The 17,875-nt window shown below is 41.4% G+C and overlaps 1 protein-coding gene across 2 annotated transcripts; it reads right to left on the minus strand.

Annotated features, from left to right (window-relative positions):
* Positions 1 to 3,949: 3,949 nt before the first annotated feature.
* On the minus strand, positions 3,950 to 6,929 carry LOC122004879 (BEL1-like homeodomain protein 1). 2 transcript variants are annotated; one of them, XM_042559713.1, is made up of 5 exons: positions 6,785 to 6,929; positions 5,546 to 6,420; positions 5,081 to 5,445; positions 4,945 to 5,005; positions 3,950 to 4,873 (listed from the first exon to the last, which is right to left on the minus strand). In XM_042559713.1, the coding sequence occupies exons 2-5, from the start codon at positions 6,275 to 6,277 to the stop codon at positions 4,244 to 4,246; spliced, it is 1,788 nt and encodes a 595-aa protein (XP_042415647.1). In that variant the 5' UTR covers positions 6,278 to 6,420; positions 6,785 to 6,929; the 3' UTR covers positions 3,950 to 4,243. The 2 variants fall into 2 exon arrangements, with proteins under 2 accessions (XP_042415647.1, XP_042415648.1); XM_042559714.1 differs by having other exon boundaries at positions 6,525 to 6,869.
* Between the last annotated feature and the right edge of the window lie 10,946 nt (positions 6,930 to 17,875).

Below are 17,875 nucleotides of genomic sequence, written 5' to 3' on the forward strand. Positions count from 1 at the left end.
TGCTTTCCAACTTCACGCTTTCGGACAATTTGCACACTAGTTTGATAGTTTGCACACTAGTTCGATGCACTTCCCTTCACATGTCCAGACCCCCAGATGTCATCCCGGGCATCTCGATTTTCAAAAGTGAATCGAGACGCTTGGGACGAACTTTGAGCACTTGGACCTATGAGGGTCGTGCAAGAGTGTGCACAGAATGAATGTGCAGGCTAAATATTTATGGACGGCCCTCACAGGTCCAGACGCACTCTTGTGAGGGTCATCTATGAGTGTGCAAGATAAGGATGTGCAGGCTATCCTCTCTCTCTTTATATATATAAAATTTTTAGCCTGCACCTTTCTGGGTGACCCTCATAGGTTCGGGTGCCAGCCTGAGTGCTCTAATTCACTTTTCCGGGTGCCCAGACCTGTGAGGGTCGTCCAAGAGTGTGTAGGGTATATATAAGCATTTGTTAGTCTGCACGGACTATGTGGGCGATGTGCGTGAGCATCGCGGGGGCACACGTGTTGCCCACGCATAGAAAATCAGCATCACGCTGATGTTGATCTTTAAAGACCAACACCAACGCTGGTTTGAAACTAGCATCAGTATGCACCATGTTAGTCTTTAAAGACCAGCACTAGCCAGCATCACATTGGCGTTGGTCTTTAAAAATTAACACCAGGGTCTTTCAAGACCATAACCAGCTGATCCTGAAGATCAGCACCAGCTGTCGATCTTTGAAAGACCAACACCATTTGGTGATGTTCTTCAAGACCAGTACCAGTTGGTGCTGGTCTTCAAGATTAGTACTAGCGCTGATTTGAAACCAACACCAACTATATTGGTCTTTAAAGACCAGCAGTAACATGATATTGGTTGATGTTATTTTGTATAAATCAACACCAACGCTGGTGCTGGTTTATAGAAACCAACACCATCTTAGTGCACTTTATATATAGAAGACATATTTACATACAGGAGAGATAAAAGAATTACGTATAAATAGGAGAGAAATTTTTTTTTAAAAAAAGTAAAGGCTTAGTTGGATGTTGCCCACAGTTGTGTAGAATAAATTATACAAGGTATTATTCTATTATATAGAGAGATGATATCCTGCATATTCCTAGGTGACTCTCACAAGTCTGAGCGTTCGGATGTCTGCCCAAGCATCCCTATTCACTTTTGAGAATCGGAGCATTGGGATAACATCCGGGTGCATGTCCGAACCTGTGAGGTTCACCCAAGAATATATATATATATATATATAAACTTTAAAAGATTGAGTAAGATACGATGAGTACGCACAAGATTTCTTTATATCTTATCTGAATATATAGACAGTATTTCCATATATCCTATATGAATATATGCCAAGAGATCGGCTCTTCTCTCGTTCGATCTCTTTCTGCAAAGAAGGCATCACGACTGCAGTAAGAGATGCAAAAGGGAGTTTCTTTCACAATAGATACAAACTTGGACTCATTTAAACGCTCTTTAAATTAAATTAAATTAAGTTAACTAAAAAAAACTTTGAGAAGATGCATGCAATTGACTAGCAAATTAATGTCAAAAACAACATCGATTCTATTTATGTAGACGCATATATATTTCTTTATAATGATTGATTCGAGATAGAGGTTGATGAAACTTAATGGTATTGACATAGATGACTCACAAGTGAATGACTCGATATGTTAGCAGCGATCCGATTTTATATATATATATATATAGACGAGTCTTCTTTCTATCTATCCACATTGATAAAGCTAGGGAGGCAAAGTTGTAACACCATGTTTAGTGCGAGCAACATAAAAGTTTATTAATCTAAATCCCTAAGGTGATAAGGGTTTAACAAAAATAATTAAGAGCATAACTTAATAAGAGCTCATATTCTGTCTTTCTTTTCCATAATAATTCTTTCTACATCTTGATTTTTCATAAACTAAACAGAAATCTTGACCGTATCTTAGTTAGCTTTATCACATCATTATTCTTTATTGGAGAAGGAAATAGCTTCCTAGAAGGCAAGTGATCGCCCTAAACCCTAAACCCCCACAATCGAGCATGTGCCCGCCAATGGTAGACCCTTGCACGCACCCTTCCATCTTTTCTCTGACCTTAACTTTCACTTTCACTTTCAGTAGGATTGTAAATGAGTTATAGTGTTCAAACTTGTTTAATAAAATAATTAAAACAAGTCAAATTTGAGTCCAAAATGAATAGAAAAGTTATTAATATAATTGTTCAAATTTAACTTAGATTTTTTTTAAAGATGCCATCGAACTTTTAATTCATATTTATTTAATTGTTTAAATTTTTTATAATTTTAAATTTATTCAATTAGTTATTAAGTCTGATAATATAAGCTAATTTATTCATTTTAAAATTTTCTTTATTTATTCACTCTATTATTGATGAGAATTTTATTGATAAAATAGGTTATAAACTTTTTTCATGAATATTATTTATTGATCTTGTCTGAAAGTGAGGAGATGATGCACCGGCTATGGGCAGCATTGAGGTGGCGTAGACGTTGACCATGTGAAGACTGTGAGCTGAAGTAAAGTGATATCGAGCGAACTTGCTCAACAAAATCAGAAATGGAGAGAATGCAAGGTTAGTCATTGGGCCAGGGAAGGAGTTTCTGGCGCAAGCACTTCGGCGCTCAAGTCAGGACTGTAGCCGAGCGAAATGGAGAAGACGATGAGCAGTAGAACAACAATGTAAATACATGAGTGTGCGGATGCATACGCATTCATGCGCGTACCTCGCAAATGGAGAGGACTCCCTTTTATACTATCTCTCATAACTTCCGCATAGTGAGGTGGCATAGGATGTTTGATGTTAGAGTATATCGGGTGGTGGAGTATGTATGATAGTCTTCCTATAGGCGGAGGAATGATCTATTGCATGCATATGTCAGAGTAATGACATATTTCCTAACATATTGTTACGATTCTCTAACAATGCTATCTTTTAGAGAGAGTATGACTATATTGCGAGTCATGCTTATGTGGGGAACTAGCCCCAGCTGTCCACTGGGGCCGGGTGGATGTAAACTCAGGGTAATGCCCATAAGCGAGAGCTGAGCCACGTAAGTCTGACTGACGCTGGGGCGGGGCAGATATAAACTGAGAGTCTTAGATTTGGAGAAGTGGGGAGCTGAGTCCCTAAGGTCCGGTTGACCTTTGAGCCAACCGGGTTTATGTTGAGGATTCAAAATTTGTTAAGACAATATGTCTAGTCGGACTATATATCAGGAGTTTATTTTGCATTTGGCCACTAAATTTGAATATAGAGTTCGGTCCAATCGAGCGATGTGTCTAGCGTATCCGATCGATCTTTTGGTCCGATCAACTAGAGCATTTGGCGGCAACATTAAACTTATTTCGGTATGATATTAATATTACCCGAGAGTTGACCCCTTCTTGATTTTGACCATCACATCAATCGACTTTCTTAATATCAAATCCAACATAAGGGATTTTGACCATTCATAATCCTTAATGTATTCATAAACATTATTAACAAATTGAACCCATATATATTTAAATTTGTTAATTAATCATTTATTCAAATAAATAAACTTTTACTGAGTAGAAACACCAAACTCACCAAAAATGTTTGATTTTATTCACAATCCTAACTTTCACCACAGCATGCAATAATCTTCCCTGACTCCAAATCTAGCAACTCGCCAAACTCTCACCTTTTCCCCCTTTCCGGATCAATCAAAAAGGCCCTACTGGCCTGCTCTGTAGCCATGTCCCCATGCTGCCCACATCCATAACTTTCCATCTGAATTATTGCAGAACTTTGCCCCTTATTCAATCATCTATAACTATCATGCAACCTCTCGCATTCAAACCATGGCATTCCCCTACCAGTATATTATATTATATATATCAACCCGATCTTGATTCATTTATGCTACGATATCTATTGCATACGATTAAGCAATTCAAATAATACACAAATCCATATGCATGTTTGCATCATAATTAAGCCTCAAATGAGAGTGTAAATTGCACATTGATCTCTAAATTTGATAGACATAAGCTAGCTTCTTGCACCAAACGCTATATAATATATATATAGACCCGATAATATAATTCTAGTCTACAGCACGTATAATACTGTGTATTATATACACTACTACTACTACTACGTACTAGTACTCAGCCATATATATATATCTATATATATAGTTGATTACTGATATATCGATCGAAATCCAATATAGGAAGATATTTAATTAACCTACGAGGTGTGGTAGTAATTGAGCAGAAGGCCTCTATCAGCCATGAATGCCGTTGCATGCGATGGATGTGCCACTGCTGTGCTGTAGTCGCTGCCTTGACTGGTGAGGAAGCTTGATGGATGCACCACGGAAAGGGAGTGGTTCCCGTTGTGTTGCAGGCCCAGCGTGAGGGACACCCCATTGCCCGAGAACCTCGGAGCCAATTGCTCAATCGAGTAGCCTCCGTAGCTGCCATGCCCCGGGATCAAGGAGGGGTTGAAGCCCTGTTGCTGATCCCCGACTCTCGGCCTTCCATCCATGAGCTTCATAAGCAACTCCTGGTTGCTCGTCGTCGTCGTCGTCGGGCCGGCGACGAACTCCTCCTCGCTTCTCCTCGCCTTCTTGATTGCCGCCGCCGACGGCAGCGCCATCTCGTCGTCCTGCTCGTAGTAGGAAGGCTGAACTGGCGCGCTGTTTTCTTGCTTCTGTACTAGCGCGTTGGACTTGGACGTGGAGCTTCCACGAGCGTCGCTCTTGCTCGCCATGTCCTCCGACGTGTTTTGTTCTTGGTCTTTAACCTCGTCCATGTACATTTCCTCCACCATCGGCTTCCACAGTCGCACTCTCGCGTTGATGAACCAATTCGAGACCTGCAGTGCCAGTCGAATTTAATTAAAATCCCACATCGATAAATTAGTTAACTAACTGCGACAACAACAACCTGGCTCCTTGTGAGTCCGGTCTGTTTAGCGAGCATGAGCTTGTCCGAATCCTTCGGATATCTGCATCCATAAATAGACAAAATTATGGCAAATTAATTAATTAATATATTAATTAATCTGAGAGAAGGAGCTTACGGGTGGAGGAAGTGCTCGAAGAGCCAAGCGCGGAGGATGGAAACAGAGCGTTCGGGGAGGCCTCTTTGTGGCCTCCAGGCGTTGTGCTGGATCATCCCCAGCTGCTGCAGCGCGCGCTGCTGCTTCAAATGGTGGTCGATGAACCGGAGCCTGGATCCGACCGACTTCGCCTCTTCCTCCCCCAAGCTCCGGCTCGTGGCCTGGATTTGGCAGGCGATGGTGTCCCGGAGGCACCGGAATTGCTTCGATATCGTCCGGAGAGCCAGAGACGTGTACGTCCTCGCCGATCCGTTGCCGGCGACGGACTCGAAGGAGGATACCACGGCGTGCATTTGGTGCCGGTACTGCCTGTACCTCTGTTCCACCTGCAGCCCAAGAAACGATCGAATCGATGAGACCTCTGTTTTCAAATTGACCGAATATTTAGTTCTGAATGAGTGAAGAAAGATATCGTTAATTAATTACCTCCTCGAGCATGTTAATGAGCTTAGCCTTCTTCATTTGGAGCTCTTGCTTCTCGGCGGAAGTGAGATCCGCAGCTCGCTTGGCGACGTCGTTATCCTCTCCGCCGGCGTCCGTACTTTTGATGTTGCTGTCGGCGGCGGCGGCGGGATTCTTGGAAGTAGCCTTCTTTGTGGACTCATCTTTGATCTCCTTCCCGACGTTCACCACCTCGTCGAGAAGCTGCTGAGCGGCCTTCAAGTACTTGAACCCCGTCAGCAAGCCCGATACGCCGTTGATCTTCGCCTCGTCGGCTCTCTCCGGAGGCATCTCCGTCGGAGCCATCTCGTGCGGGGAGAGGCTGAGAGACAGCCCTTTCCGGGCTGCGCCGACAGCCGGGTCGCGGGTCGACGTCGTCGGGGCCGCTCCCCAAAAGCTATGCTGTAGTCGGGGCAGCAGGCCCTGGACTGCCGACGACACGTCTTCATGGATCTGCCCACTGCGGTTGGATTCGTGCTGGCTCGCCGGAGCTGAGGGCTGATGAAGCGGGATGCCGACGAAGTGCTGCTGCTGCTGCTGTTGCAGGTTGATAGAGTTCACTGAATTGTTGTTGATGGTGGAGTTCAGTAGGACCATGCTCGCCGGCGAGGCCACCACGTCGGCGTAGCCACCGACGTAGCTCGGATTCATGAGATACAGCGTCTGCAGGCCGCCGTCCGGCGTCATCTCCGGCGCTCCGTGGAAATAAGTAGCCATAAAAGAAAATGATTTTTTTTTCTCTCTCTCTCTCTCTAAATCTCTAAATCAAGGAGAAATAAAAACCAAGCTTCGATCTTTTGATCAGATATGGCGATGCAGCAAACAAGATCGTACGGGATGCTTCTCCTCTCGAGATGCTCCTGAAATAAAAATTAAGAAAAGAGACTGGATGATCAGTGAATAAATCATAAACAGAAAAATTAATCTCAGCATAAAAAAACTATAAGCTCATGCATCCAATTACCTAACAATATATCTTTCCACCATGAATACTAAAAAACTTTGATAAAGAAATTGCTACATATCAACCGATCATCGATCAGATTAAGATTAGAAGAAGAGGATGTATAATTCATTCATAAAGAAGTCATATATTCTACAAGAACATGGCATGCAGCTTCAAGGCCAAAATTTTGGATGGAAAGAAGAGGAAAGATTCAGAGAGAGACAAAACTTAATTTACTGAGACAATTAAATGAATATTTTTAGGCAAAATATATATACCTGATAGATGAGGATGATATAAGAATGGAACTTTCAGAAAGACCTCAGCTCCTACATCAAACATCTCCTACTCAGAAGAGAGAGATGAGAGGTATAGCAAATAAAATAATAAAACAGGAAATATATTTATAGTGAAAGTCTTATTCCCGCAGCTTCAATGACCACAGGAAAGAAATGTAAAAGGAGGAAAGAAAAAAACAAACAAACATTAAATAAATAAATACATTAATAAAGGGAAGATGGAGATACCACCTTTCACTACCTATAGCATTATCCATCCTCATAACTCGTTCATCACGCCCTTCAATTTTCCTCCTTTTTATCTATATATATATATATATACTTATTTAAAATGACAATACCAGAACTTTTTGGTACCGATGAGTGATTTGACGCACTGTACTCTTTTCCTCGTCATTAGCCGTAGCAAGGGATTAAAAAATAGCTATAAATAAATATATATACACACTTAATTATAGTATTTATTAGTTATTACCTTGAGAACGAGGAAACGTCGACTTCGCTCTTTAATCACTCGAAGGTGAGTGAAGTTAATTAACCATTTCTTCATCATCTCCTTTGTCTCTACTTAGTTTTTCAATTGCTTTATATTCTGGCCCTCATCTCTTCCTAATAATTCTCATATTCTTTTGTATAATGTGGTTGGACATATGCCTGGGGCTGAAGATAAAGCAATTGAAAGCCAAGCCAGCCAACCAGCGACCACTATTGAACCAGCAAATTAAAGCCAGAATATTCTTCCACTTTCTCCAATAAATGAAGCAATTTAACAGCCTAATGAAGTAAGTAATATTATATCAAGCATGCAAGAGCTAGCTTTTGGCCAAACTGAATAATAACAGACTAACACTAACGTCAATAGTTTTCTTCCTTCTCGACCGTGTCCTATCATTCTATATATATTCTTTAATTATTATTGAAGTTGCTGGTCACTTTTCTTTCTTTCAAGAAAGGGACCAAAGACATAGATAGAATGCTCAATCTTTGAGTTCAGAGTCCATGTATATAGATATATATATATATACACAAACACACTTATATAATATATATTCATGTCAGGACCAAAAGGAAAGGAAACAAAAAATAGCTACGTCATGTGAGCAAAGATCTCCCCATGCATCCCGATCAAATTTCATATGCATCTGAATAGAGTATTAGTAGTTAGATAAAGATGGAAAGAAAGGTGTTTCTCGAGCTGTTCTTGGAGTAGGAGGATTAATTTAGTTAGTTGCATAGCAGTCGTTATTTTTCTCTGTCAATGATTGAACAAGGTAACTATGACTAATGTGCTCGATCGATGTCAATATCGATTCCATTTATAAGGCTGAAAATTATATAATGAATTAAGACAAGTGTGGGGCCTTTCTCTTGGCTGGCAAGAAGGTCTGTGTGTGTTTAAACGATATGTCCTTCCTTTGCATGACAATATATATATAAAATTAATTAAGAAGTTGAACTTAAGACGCAATCTTATGGGCACAGATATTTCTCCTCGCCCTTCAGCAGCCACACAACATGAACATAGTGCTTTCCAACTTGCACCTTCATTGCACTGCCCCCCCTTGCAATATCGCATGTGTTCATCGATCACCAATTAAACCTTTTGATCAGTTTCCTACCTCTGCTTAGCTTTGTCTTCTTCTCACCCTAGCTAGCTCTCCTTTTTACTCTCCTTTAACTCGATCTCTAGCTAGCTAGCTAGGCTAGGCTTGTGATAAATGTGCTCAATTAGATTAGACTTGTACTTGTTTAATTATATTACCAGCAACGTAACTGCACCTAACAAAGAACCTTCGATCCAAATTAAAGACATTTAATTATATATGGCTTAGGATATTAATCTTATTTGGTAAAAAAAATTTAAAAAAAAAACAATAACCCGATCCTTCAAATTTTATTCCTTACCGACCAAGCGCAGTGACAGCAGAGTCCCCACCAAATAATTAGTCTTCAAAAAGGCGAGATATGAACCAGCTAGTTCCCGGCCCACCTCCACGTGATTGCCCTCGCTGTCTCTCTTCTACTGGTCCCCTTCCATACGGTGCCGCTCCACTGACTGTAGCTCTTACGTACAAGCATCATCGGCTCTATATTCTCTCTCGCACAACCCCATCTCTCTCTCTCCCTCGTCCTATTTCCTATTTCCTATTTCCTATTTCCTATTTCCTTCCTATTTCCTATTTCCTATTTCCTATTTTTCTGCAACAAAATCCATTGGTCGTGAACTCTGAAAGCATCAGGAGGCGATCCAACAGACAATCGAAGACGAGAGCGAAAGAGAGAGAGCCCTGCCCTGCCCGAGGGGAGGGGAGCCTCGTACTCACAGGCCACCAAACGGTACGTACGCGACGGAGGAGGGGCCCACCCGCGCCCGCGTCGTCTTCCAGTGGGGCCCCCCCCGATGGGCCATGCGCCACCTGCCCTCGCCCAACTCGGACCCACACCGGGGCACGTATCGCTCGCTCCCGCCTCCCGCTCCGCGATCGGATCCCCTCCAGCGGCCGACGCCCACTCCGCCTCCCCCCATCGCCTACGCGATCGACACACGTCGCCCGCGTGCATCATCGCATCCGTCGGAAAGAGGGGAGGGATCTGGTCGGTGGGGCCGCGGAGCATTCGGTGGGCGTGGGGCCCGCTACTTAGCCGTGGAAAAAGATATTAAATAGCGGTTGGAGAGTCAAGGGCGGAGCCAATAGCAATGCAGCGCGCGCGCTGGCGTCGCTTTCCCGGCTAGATTTCGAGCGCGTCGCTGTCGGCGGCCTTATCGCCCCCTTTCCCACCATTCAACCGCTAACAATTCCCCTTAAAAGCCGTGCGAAAATTATGTTATTTTTATTTTTATAATTTAATTATTCGTCCCTCACCTGAAAATAGACTGGACGAGAAATATATTTAATGATACTTACAATTAAACAGCATTGTGAAACAAAGCACTCTCTAATATAGATCAAATTAAATCAAATTAACCAATCAAATTAATAATGATTAGGGATGCCGACACAAAGGTGGAGCTACTAAGCATTTGTGTTTGGTATGATCAAATAATTAAGGATCGTTATTCCATTAAGTGATGAGGAAAGCAACAAAGCACTCTCTTTATCCATTGCACTAGCTAGGACCACACACTCGAGTGGGGGCAATTGCTACTCGTGTCCTTATCGTGAGAACTTGACAAGATTTGTGCATGACCCACATGGATCAAAAGTGTTCTTATCCACTAAGTACTTAAGTTAAGTCTATCAATTTTCTTTGTGCCGTATCGTCATCATGTAGTTTTCTTGATCATGTTGGAAAATGACAATGTTTGTAGCTAGGTTCACTGCTCCATATTTTATTTATGTTTATTTCTTGAAAGCCACGTCTCAACCAAAATCAAGGTTAAAATAATGTGATGGTCGGGGACTCGAATAGTTTAGTGATTTTGAAGCAATTAAAATGATTAAGGATTCATGAGGCAAAAGAAAAGTGAAGTTTAAAAGGGAAATCATTCATCGATTGCTTCATCGGTTGGGGAAAGTGTGGTTTAATTATGATTTGATTAGTTCAATTGGCTATGTTTATCTCTAAATGAATCATTTAATTTAATATTCTTTGAAGATTGATTTACTTTCAAGACTGTGCGTATTTAAAACTCTCAAATTTTGATTAAAAGTTGTCTGTATTCGGGATGTTTATTTCTAAATTAGATAATTATTAGTCATATGCCCGTGAACATCGCTAATTATTGGTGAATTGACTCTGTTATCAATTTAATCATCAATCGCCGAATGACAACAAGGATGATGATGGTTGGGATTGGGAGCCTCCACAGAGACAAACAAGAAAGAGAAGATAGTTGATTGAGAAGATAGTTGATTGATAGTTCTGGCGTAGCCACTACGACGTTCAAGTTAAAAGAGGAGGAAAAAAAAAATGAGCCATGGGATTTTAATGTACATAGGTGTGAGTATACTATCTTCGATGCCGAAAAAGGTACTACCTTTTATAGAGAGAAAGTAATTTTTTTCCTTCTATTCCGATCCTCATGCCGTCATTATTTAATTTCTTAAATAATGTAAAATTATTCTCCCCGCGGACTTTTTCCTATAATAATCGGGATTAATATATATTTTCCTTCTATTCCGACCTTACGCCATCGTTATTAATTCTTTAAATAATATAGGATTTATTCCCCTCGCTGCCTTCTCCCCATAATAATCCAAGATTAATGCAATGATATATATTTTTTTTTTTTGAAATGGTCCTTCATCTTGCATTGTTTAGGAGCCAAGAGAACCAAGAGACTATGCAGCCTGGAGGCCTGAGTGGTCGAGAGGCTCGAGAGGCCAATACTATAGAGCCGGGAGACTTGAGTGGCCGAGAGGTTGTGGAACCGGGAGCGTTGAGAGGCTAGGAGATTATAAAGTCGGGAAGTTCGAGTGGTCGAGAGGAGACCAGATCCTCTGGTCCACAAAAAAGTGGATCAGGGGATAAATCACTTGTAATTGTGGCTAGGTCGTGGTCGCTCTCCGGCTGCAATTGGTTGCGATTCTTCCCTGGGTTCATCGTCCCCCCAGGTTATAGCTTGGGTCGGGGCGGGTGGCTAGAGGCCAATAGAAGACCGTTGGGGGTGGGCAAGTGGCCAGGTTGCCGAGCACCGAGCGGGTGGCAGCCTCTAGTCATTCGCCCCGACCCAAATTATAATTCGGGGGAACAGTGAACTCAAAGAGGGATCACAACCAATTGCGATCAAATCGCAGCCATATCCAACCGTAATTGTAAGTGGTTCATCCCCAGATCCACTTTTTTGTGGACCAGGAGATCTAGCCTTGGGCGGGAGACTGTGGAGATAGGAGGCCTGAGAAGGTTGTGGAGCCAAGAGGCCCGAGAAGGCTTGGAGTTAGGAGGTCCGAAAATTTTCTGTTTGGAACCACTTCAGCAGTTTTTAGCAACCCTCTCTTATTTACGTGTCGACTACTAATCACTTCTTGGATTACAAGTCTCCTTTTCAAGTCTAGTCAAAAGAGACGAAAGTCCGATTGACTATACTATAGTGTAACAAGAATAACCCCCTTTGCCTCTAATGCTTAAGCCCTGTAGCAAAATCTATTGTATATTTATGAAGAAATTATGTATTAAATGCTTGCATACCTTAGTAATCATGTCCTTTAATATAATGACTCCTTTTAAGCACGCTATCTACGTAATTTGCCTTGATTCCTGAAGCCATAATGCAATAACGTACCTCCGAGGCTATATCATAATAATGTGATGGGACTCATGACCAAGAACACTAAACATCTTTTAATAGGAAATAATTATCTTGAGTTTTTATTTATTCTATGTGCTCAATCCTACAGTAGAAAATCGATCCTACCTTTTAATAGTAGAAATCCAGCTATTCCTCTTGAATGAGTTAGGCTATAATAAGTCAGATATATAAGAATGGACTTGTATGCCCTTGCTGTTTCTCTCATCGACACTTCTTCATCTTCTTTACCTAGAAAGTAATTTTAGTTCACTTTTAGAACCGTTCTTTTCATCAACCCCTTGGTAGTACCCACCTTCGAATACTGTTCGGCTTGGTTCAGCTCATTTACATCCCTAGCTGAGGATGGCTTATGGAGTCCCAGCCGATTATCTACTAAGGCTTCAGAATGGCAATGATCGGCCATCCCGTCCTCCTCGAGGTTTTGTAACCTCCTTCTGAAGTCATATGCTGAGCAATCTAGGTTTTCCTATCCCTATTTTCTTCATAGAAGTGTTGTGATATTTTCACATCTCATTATCACAGGTAGGTTCTAATTCCTTCCATATTTTGATTGAGATCATGATTCTATTTCACTTGCATCATATTCCATTATCTCCTCGTTTTTTACATTTTTTCTTTTACCCAAAGAAGATGGAGGACGGAATCTTCTTCTTTTCTTCCTGTTCTGGGATTAATTTGATCAAGGACTCTCTTCATCTCATAAGGGATGGAAACCCTAATTTTTCTTTGTTAAACCTCCTAGATCCATCTCTTGGTTAATTCATTGGTAGCCGGAATTACCTCCTCCTTCAACTTTGAAAAATTACCACCTGGAGCGAGGCTACTATAGTGCATCCCAGAAACTACTCGATTCATAATTCAACAACGATATCCTACATGAAGAAGGATTACTATACATGTTTAGGTTTAGCCCTAGACCAGCTCCTCTTATTGTTTAATTTGGTAAGAATTCTTATTCTCACAGGTTTTGATATCTAACTGAAGGTGAAGGTATGTTACCTTTTGCAGCTGACATGATGATAGGAGCATCTCTAAACAAAGTGATGAAGCTTACGACGGTAGAACTAGAAATGCGCCGAATAAAAATCGTTCTCCTCACTGACGTGACCCCTAGGAAAAGAGTGTCACCAGCTCCAGATATAGCCCCAATGGAGGGGACTTCTCAATTTGTAGTAGAAGCGCCAAGCCTAATAAGAGAACCGAGATCTCGTGCTAGTCGACTTGATTCACCGATACCAACTTCATCCGTGGAATCAAAGGCTCCCCTTAGAATTTTAAGAAAAAGACACTGTCCGTCTGGTCCCTCGACTGAACAAGCAGGCCCCTCCGCTTCTGTACAAATCTCTATTAGATCACCTATACACACTAGATCAGGAGGTCACCGTATCTCCACCAACCTCCCTTTGGTGTACCTCTCTCCTTCTCCCAGGACTCCAACTTCCCATCATTTTGTTGAAGCAAGAACTCCTCTCGTGGGAGTGAGCTCTTCACATGTCCCCAAGGTTTTGCCAGATGAAGATATTCCTCGTATGACGATTGTCGAAGACCTAGTCCAAGTAGAGCACAGGATTGACCTTTTTATTTGCGGTCAACAGCTCTTGCTTAGAAGGATGGAAAAGCAATGGCCAAAGATATGCTCATCCGAACCTTAGCAGAATAACTTTTACGTGATAGGGCCAATCACATATCCTAGCTGATGGTATTCAATGAGCGATATCCTGAGATCCATCAAGATTGTCGAGATTTGAAGGCCCGCATAACCGAATTAGAGGCTCAACTAGTTGCAACTCATTTCCAAGAGATTTGACTGTTGCTCAATAGGAGATAATCGTTGCACATTCGGAGATTGATTGCTTAAAGCAACTACAATCTAACCCTACTCCTGATTAGGTGATGATCACCCATCTAAGAAGGGAAATAACTCAAGTGATAGCTGAGAGAATCAGCCTGGCACATAACGTGAGTTAGCTGTAGGTGGAAATAGATACGCTAACGACTGCTGCAGTTGATCACCAAATGAAATTGGAAGTTTCTGTAGCTAAAGAAGCAATTATTTAGGATATTTTGGATGTCAATTGACAAAAGTTGGGAATTGTAAAGGTGGAGCTGGGAGTTACTCGAGGGGAGACTAATTCGTCAAAAAGATTTAGCGCAAACCCATCCTTCGACCTAGAGGCTGCCCTTATCATTATTGAAGATGCCCGAGCTGAGGTGTGGAGCTAGGAGGTCTCCCTAATAGAGTTGCAAACTTCTATAGAGGAGCTGGAAACCTAGAAGGGTCAATTGGAGGGCCAGATGCTTGAGCTTAAGGAGCACCGGGTAGGAGAAGATGAGCGTTGTGCCATCAGAAAAAAAAAATTCCTTCAGTCGAAGGAATTTTATGATATAATCAGCACCTGATTCATTTGAATAGTGTGGCATGACATCAATGACATCTTGAAGTAACTAGTAGAGACTAAAGAACGGAAAGCTCCCGGTTGACTTCCCACTCCTAGTCATTGATATTTTGAAGATTAATGAGAGTATCCTTGATGAAAATACTACTTACTTTTAAACTTCAAAATGTATCTTCCTTTGTGTAAGTCTTTTTCATATTAACGGAAGTTTTGACATTGTGATGTTCTCTGCTATGATTATGGAGGTGAGGATCTTGCCCTGACTACATTCAAATTCGGAGGAATCCGATGGAATGTGAGGTGATGTACTAGCTCAACCCTTATACGAAGGGAAGTTCGCTATCATAGTCTGGAGGGTCTCGACCCTGACTACGTCTAAGTCCGAAAGAGTTTGGGTCTAAAAATGATAAGATGATATAGTACTCACTCGACCTTTGTATAAAAAGGAATCCGCTACTGCAGTCTAGAGGATCTTGACCCTGACTACAGCTAATTCCAGGGAAATTTTGGTTCTAAAAAGAATAAAATGATATAATATTCACTCAACCCTTGTATAAAGGGGAGTCCACTACTGCATCCTGGATTATCTCGATCCGACTATGTCCAAGTCTGAGGGAGTTTTTGTAGGTCCATTTGGAGGTCGGCAAGAGGGGAGGGGTGAATTGCCCTACAAAAAAAAACCCTTCTCGGATATTCAACTAACTTAAAAGAACTTGTAATTAAAAAGGCAGAGACTAATTAAAACAGAAAGTAGACACAGAGGAATTACTTGGTTTGCAATCAGAGAATTGCTAATCCAAGGCAAAGAAGGCGCACTAATTGATTCTCCTCTGGGCGGAGTAGCCTCTTACAGCGTTGAAAACACAGAAAGAAATAACACAAATGAAAGCACTGGATTACAAGTAGTTACAATTAAGCTTCTGGACCAAGGCTATATTTATAGTCTTGGTCCGGGCGCCTGGAAGGGTTCCGGGCGCCCTAGGGGGGGGATAAATTTTATCCCCCAACGGTCGGATCGAGTCAAAACTCAATCCTGTTGAAAAGTCGATTCTGGGTGCCCGGAAGGGTTCCGGGCGCCCCGGTCGGTTCCGGGCGCCCGGAGCCCTAAGGTCAACATAAGTTGACTTTTCGACTCCGGTTCAACTCGTCTCGATCCAGCTCATCTCGGTCCGGGTCTGTTCGCTCCGGCTCCGTTTGCTTGGGTGATCTCGGCTTTCTGGAATAGGGCTCACCCGAACCCATGTTCCGGCCTTCTCCTCGAGCAGCCTTCCTTCCCGGTTTCTCGTCCCTCGAACGCCGCGCACGTTCTTCTCGTCCACCGGTGTACTCTTCCGCAGTCACCTCGTCCCTCGGACGCACCAAGCCCGTCGGCTCTCTCCCCGTGCCGTCCTTCTCGTTAGCCGCGTCTTCCGCTTGACTTCCTGTGTTCCTAAGCTCCTGCACACTTAGACACAAGGGTTAAACAAACGCAGGACCTAACTTAGCTTGTTTGATCACATCAAAACACCTTGGGGTTCCAACAATCTCCCCCTTTTTGATGTGAGCAACCCAAGTTAAGTTAGGGTAACCATATGCAATAAAAACGATTTATATTCCAATAAGTCCAAATATTTTTCAATTGAAAAATTATAGTACCTCCCCCTAGACTTAACATACTTCTCCCCCTTTGATCACATAAAAATTGGGGTTAATATAAAACATGTAAAGACACTCTTCAGAATTTTTCTTTCGAAAGAGAAACATTTAAGTAAAACATTTTTCAGATAAAACAGTCATAAGTGTTAAAAAATATTTTAAGTTTTGAAACTTATCTCAACATTCAAACAAAATTTTCTAATTTAAAAAATTCTAAGTTAATTTAAATAAAAATTTCTAAGATAAAAAAAATTTCTAAGTTAAAAAAAAATTAAAATTTTTTATTTTTCTAACATAAATTGAATAACTCTTTTAAAGCATTAAGTAATTTAAATTAATGCTTTTTCAGTTAGTCAATTAACCTCTTTATTTCGATACTTAGCTCCTAGGTCGTGACGAGACACTAGGCCTTCTTGGTTATTGGAACAACAACCACTTCCTTAGACAAAGCCTCATAAAGAAATTAGTTGTCTAATTTCCTTGCTGAAAATGCTAAGTCTGATTTTAATTTTAAATTAAATAGGTTTTTGGAACCCAATAGAGGTTCCTACCTACAGGATTAACCAAGTATTTCCTAGGTATATAGATTTTTGATATATTTCTAGTTTGACTTTGATGAAATATATAATACCAATTTAAACCTCTATAATTTCTAAAAGTATAAATATTTGAACCATTAGATTTTTTCAATCTTTCTATTTCTTCTTTTAGTTTTTTATTTTCAATTTTTAATTTTTCAAAATCCTCTATAAGACATGATTTTACCAAAATTCTCTTTGTTTCTAAAATTTCATTTTCTAATTTGGCATTTTTATTTTCTAATTTATACATGGATTTAGTCATAGCTTTGATACCAAAGTAAAGTTCATCAGGGGGTAAGAGGCATACCTCACTTACCATATCAGACTTGAAGCCTGAATCTCCCCCTGCTTCACTACTTCCATCTGAGGTCGCTCCCCCTTCATCGATGCTGGGTTCTGATGTACTTTGTCCTTCGTGGCTTGCCATCAGTGCAATCTCCGCATATTCTTGAGCTTCTGATTCAGATGAAGAAATGTCATCCCAAGTTGCTTTTAGGTTGTGTTTCTTGGGTGTCTTCATTTTGACTTTCTTGAGTTCTGGGCAGTCTTCCCTTAGGTGTCCCTCCTTCTGACACTGGTAGCACCGCACCTTTTTTCTACCTTTTTTATTCTTTTTATTCTGCATTTTAAATTTATTAGATCTAAAAAACTTTTTAAAGTTTCTTACCATGTACGCTTCTTGATCGCCTTCAGAGTCTGACTCGGGTTCATCCTTATTGGTTGCGTTCAGCGCCATAGTCTGGGTTGTGTCCTTTGATATCTCTGCACATCTAGCTTCGTGTAATTCAAGGGTAGAAAACAACTCTTCTAAAGTACTTACCTCCAGGTCTTTTGAGATGTAGTAAGCATCGACGATTGATATCCACTCCGGAGTTCTTGGAAACGCGTTGAGCGCGTAGCGTATAGTGTCCCGGTTTGTTACCGTTTCACCAAGGTTTTCGAGACCAGTAACTAGTTCTTTCACCTTTGCATGTAGACCGGCTACTTTCTCACCTTTCTCCAGACGGATGTTCATCAGTTTGTTGCGGAGGATGTCCCTTCTAGCGAGCTTTGCTTCAGACGTTCCTTCGTGGAGTTCCAAGAACTTCTCCCAAAGTTCTTTAGCAGATGCATAGTTTCCAATGCGATTGACCTCTTGAGGCAGTAACACGCTCAGCAGGTGATGTTCCGCACGACTGTTTACTACCGACTCATTCTGCTCCTTCTT

This window comes from Zingiber officinale, chromosome 7B, assembly GCF_018446385.1.
Source record: "Zingiber officinale cultivar Zhangliang chromosome 7B, Zo_v1.1, whole genome shotgun sequence".
NCBI lineage: Eukaryota > Viridiplantae > Streptophyta > Magnoliopsida > Zingiberales > Zingiberaceae > Zingiber > Zingiber officinale.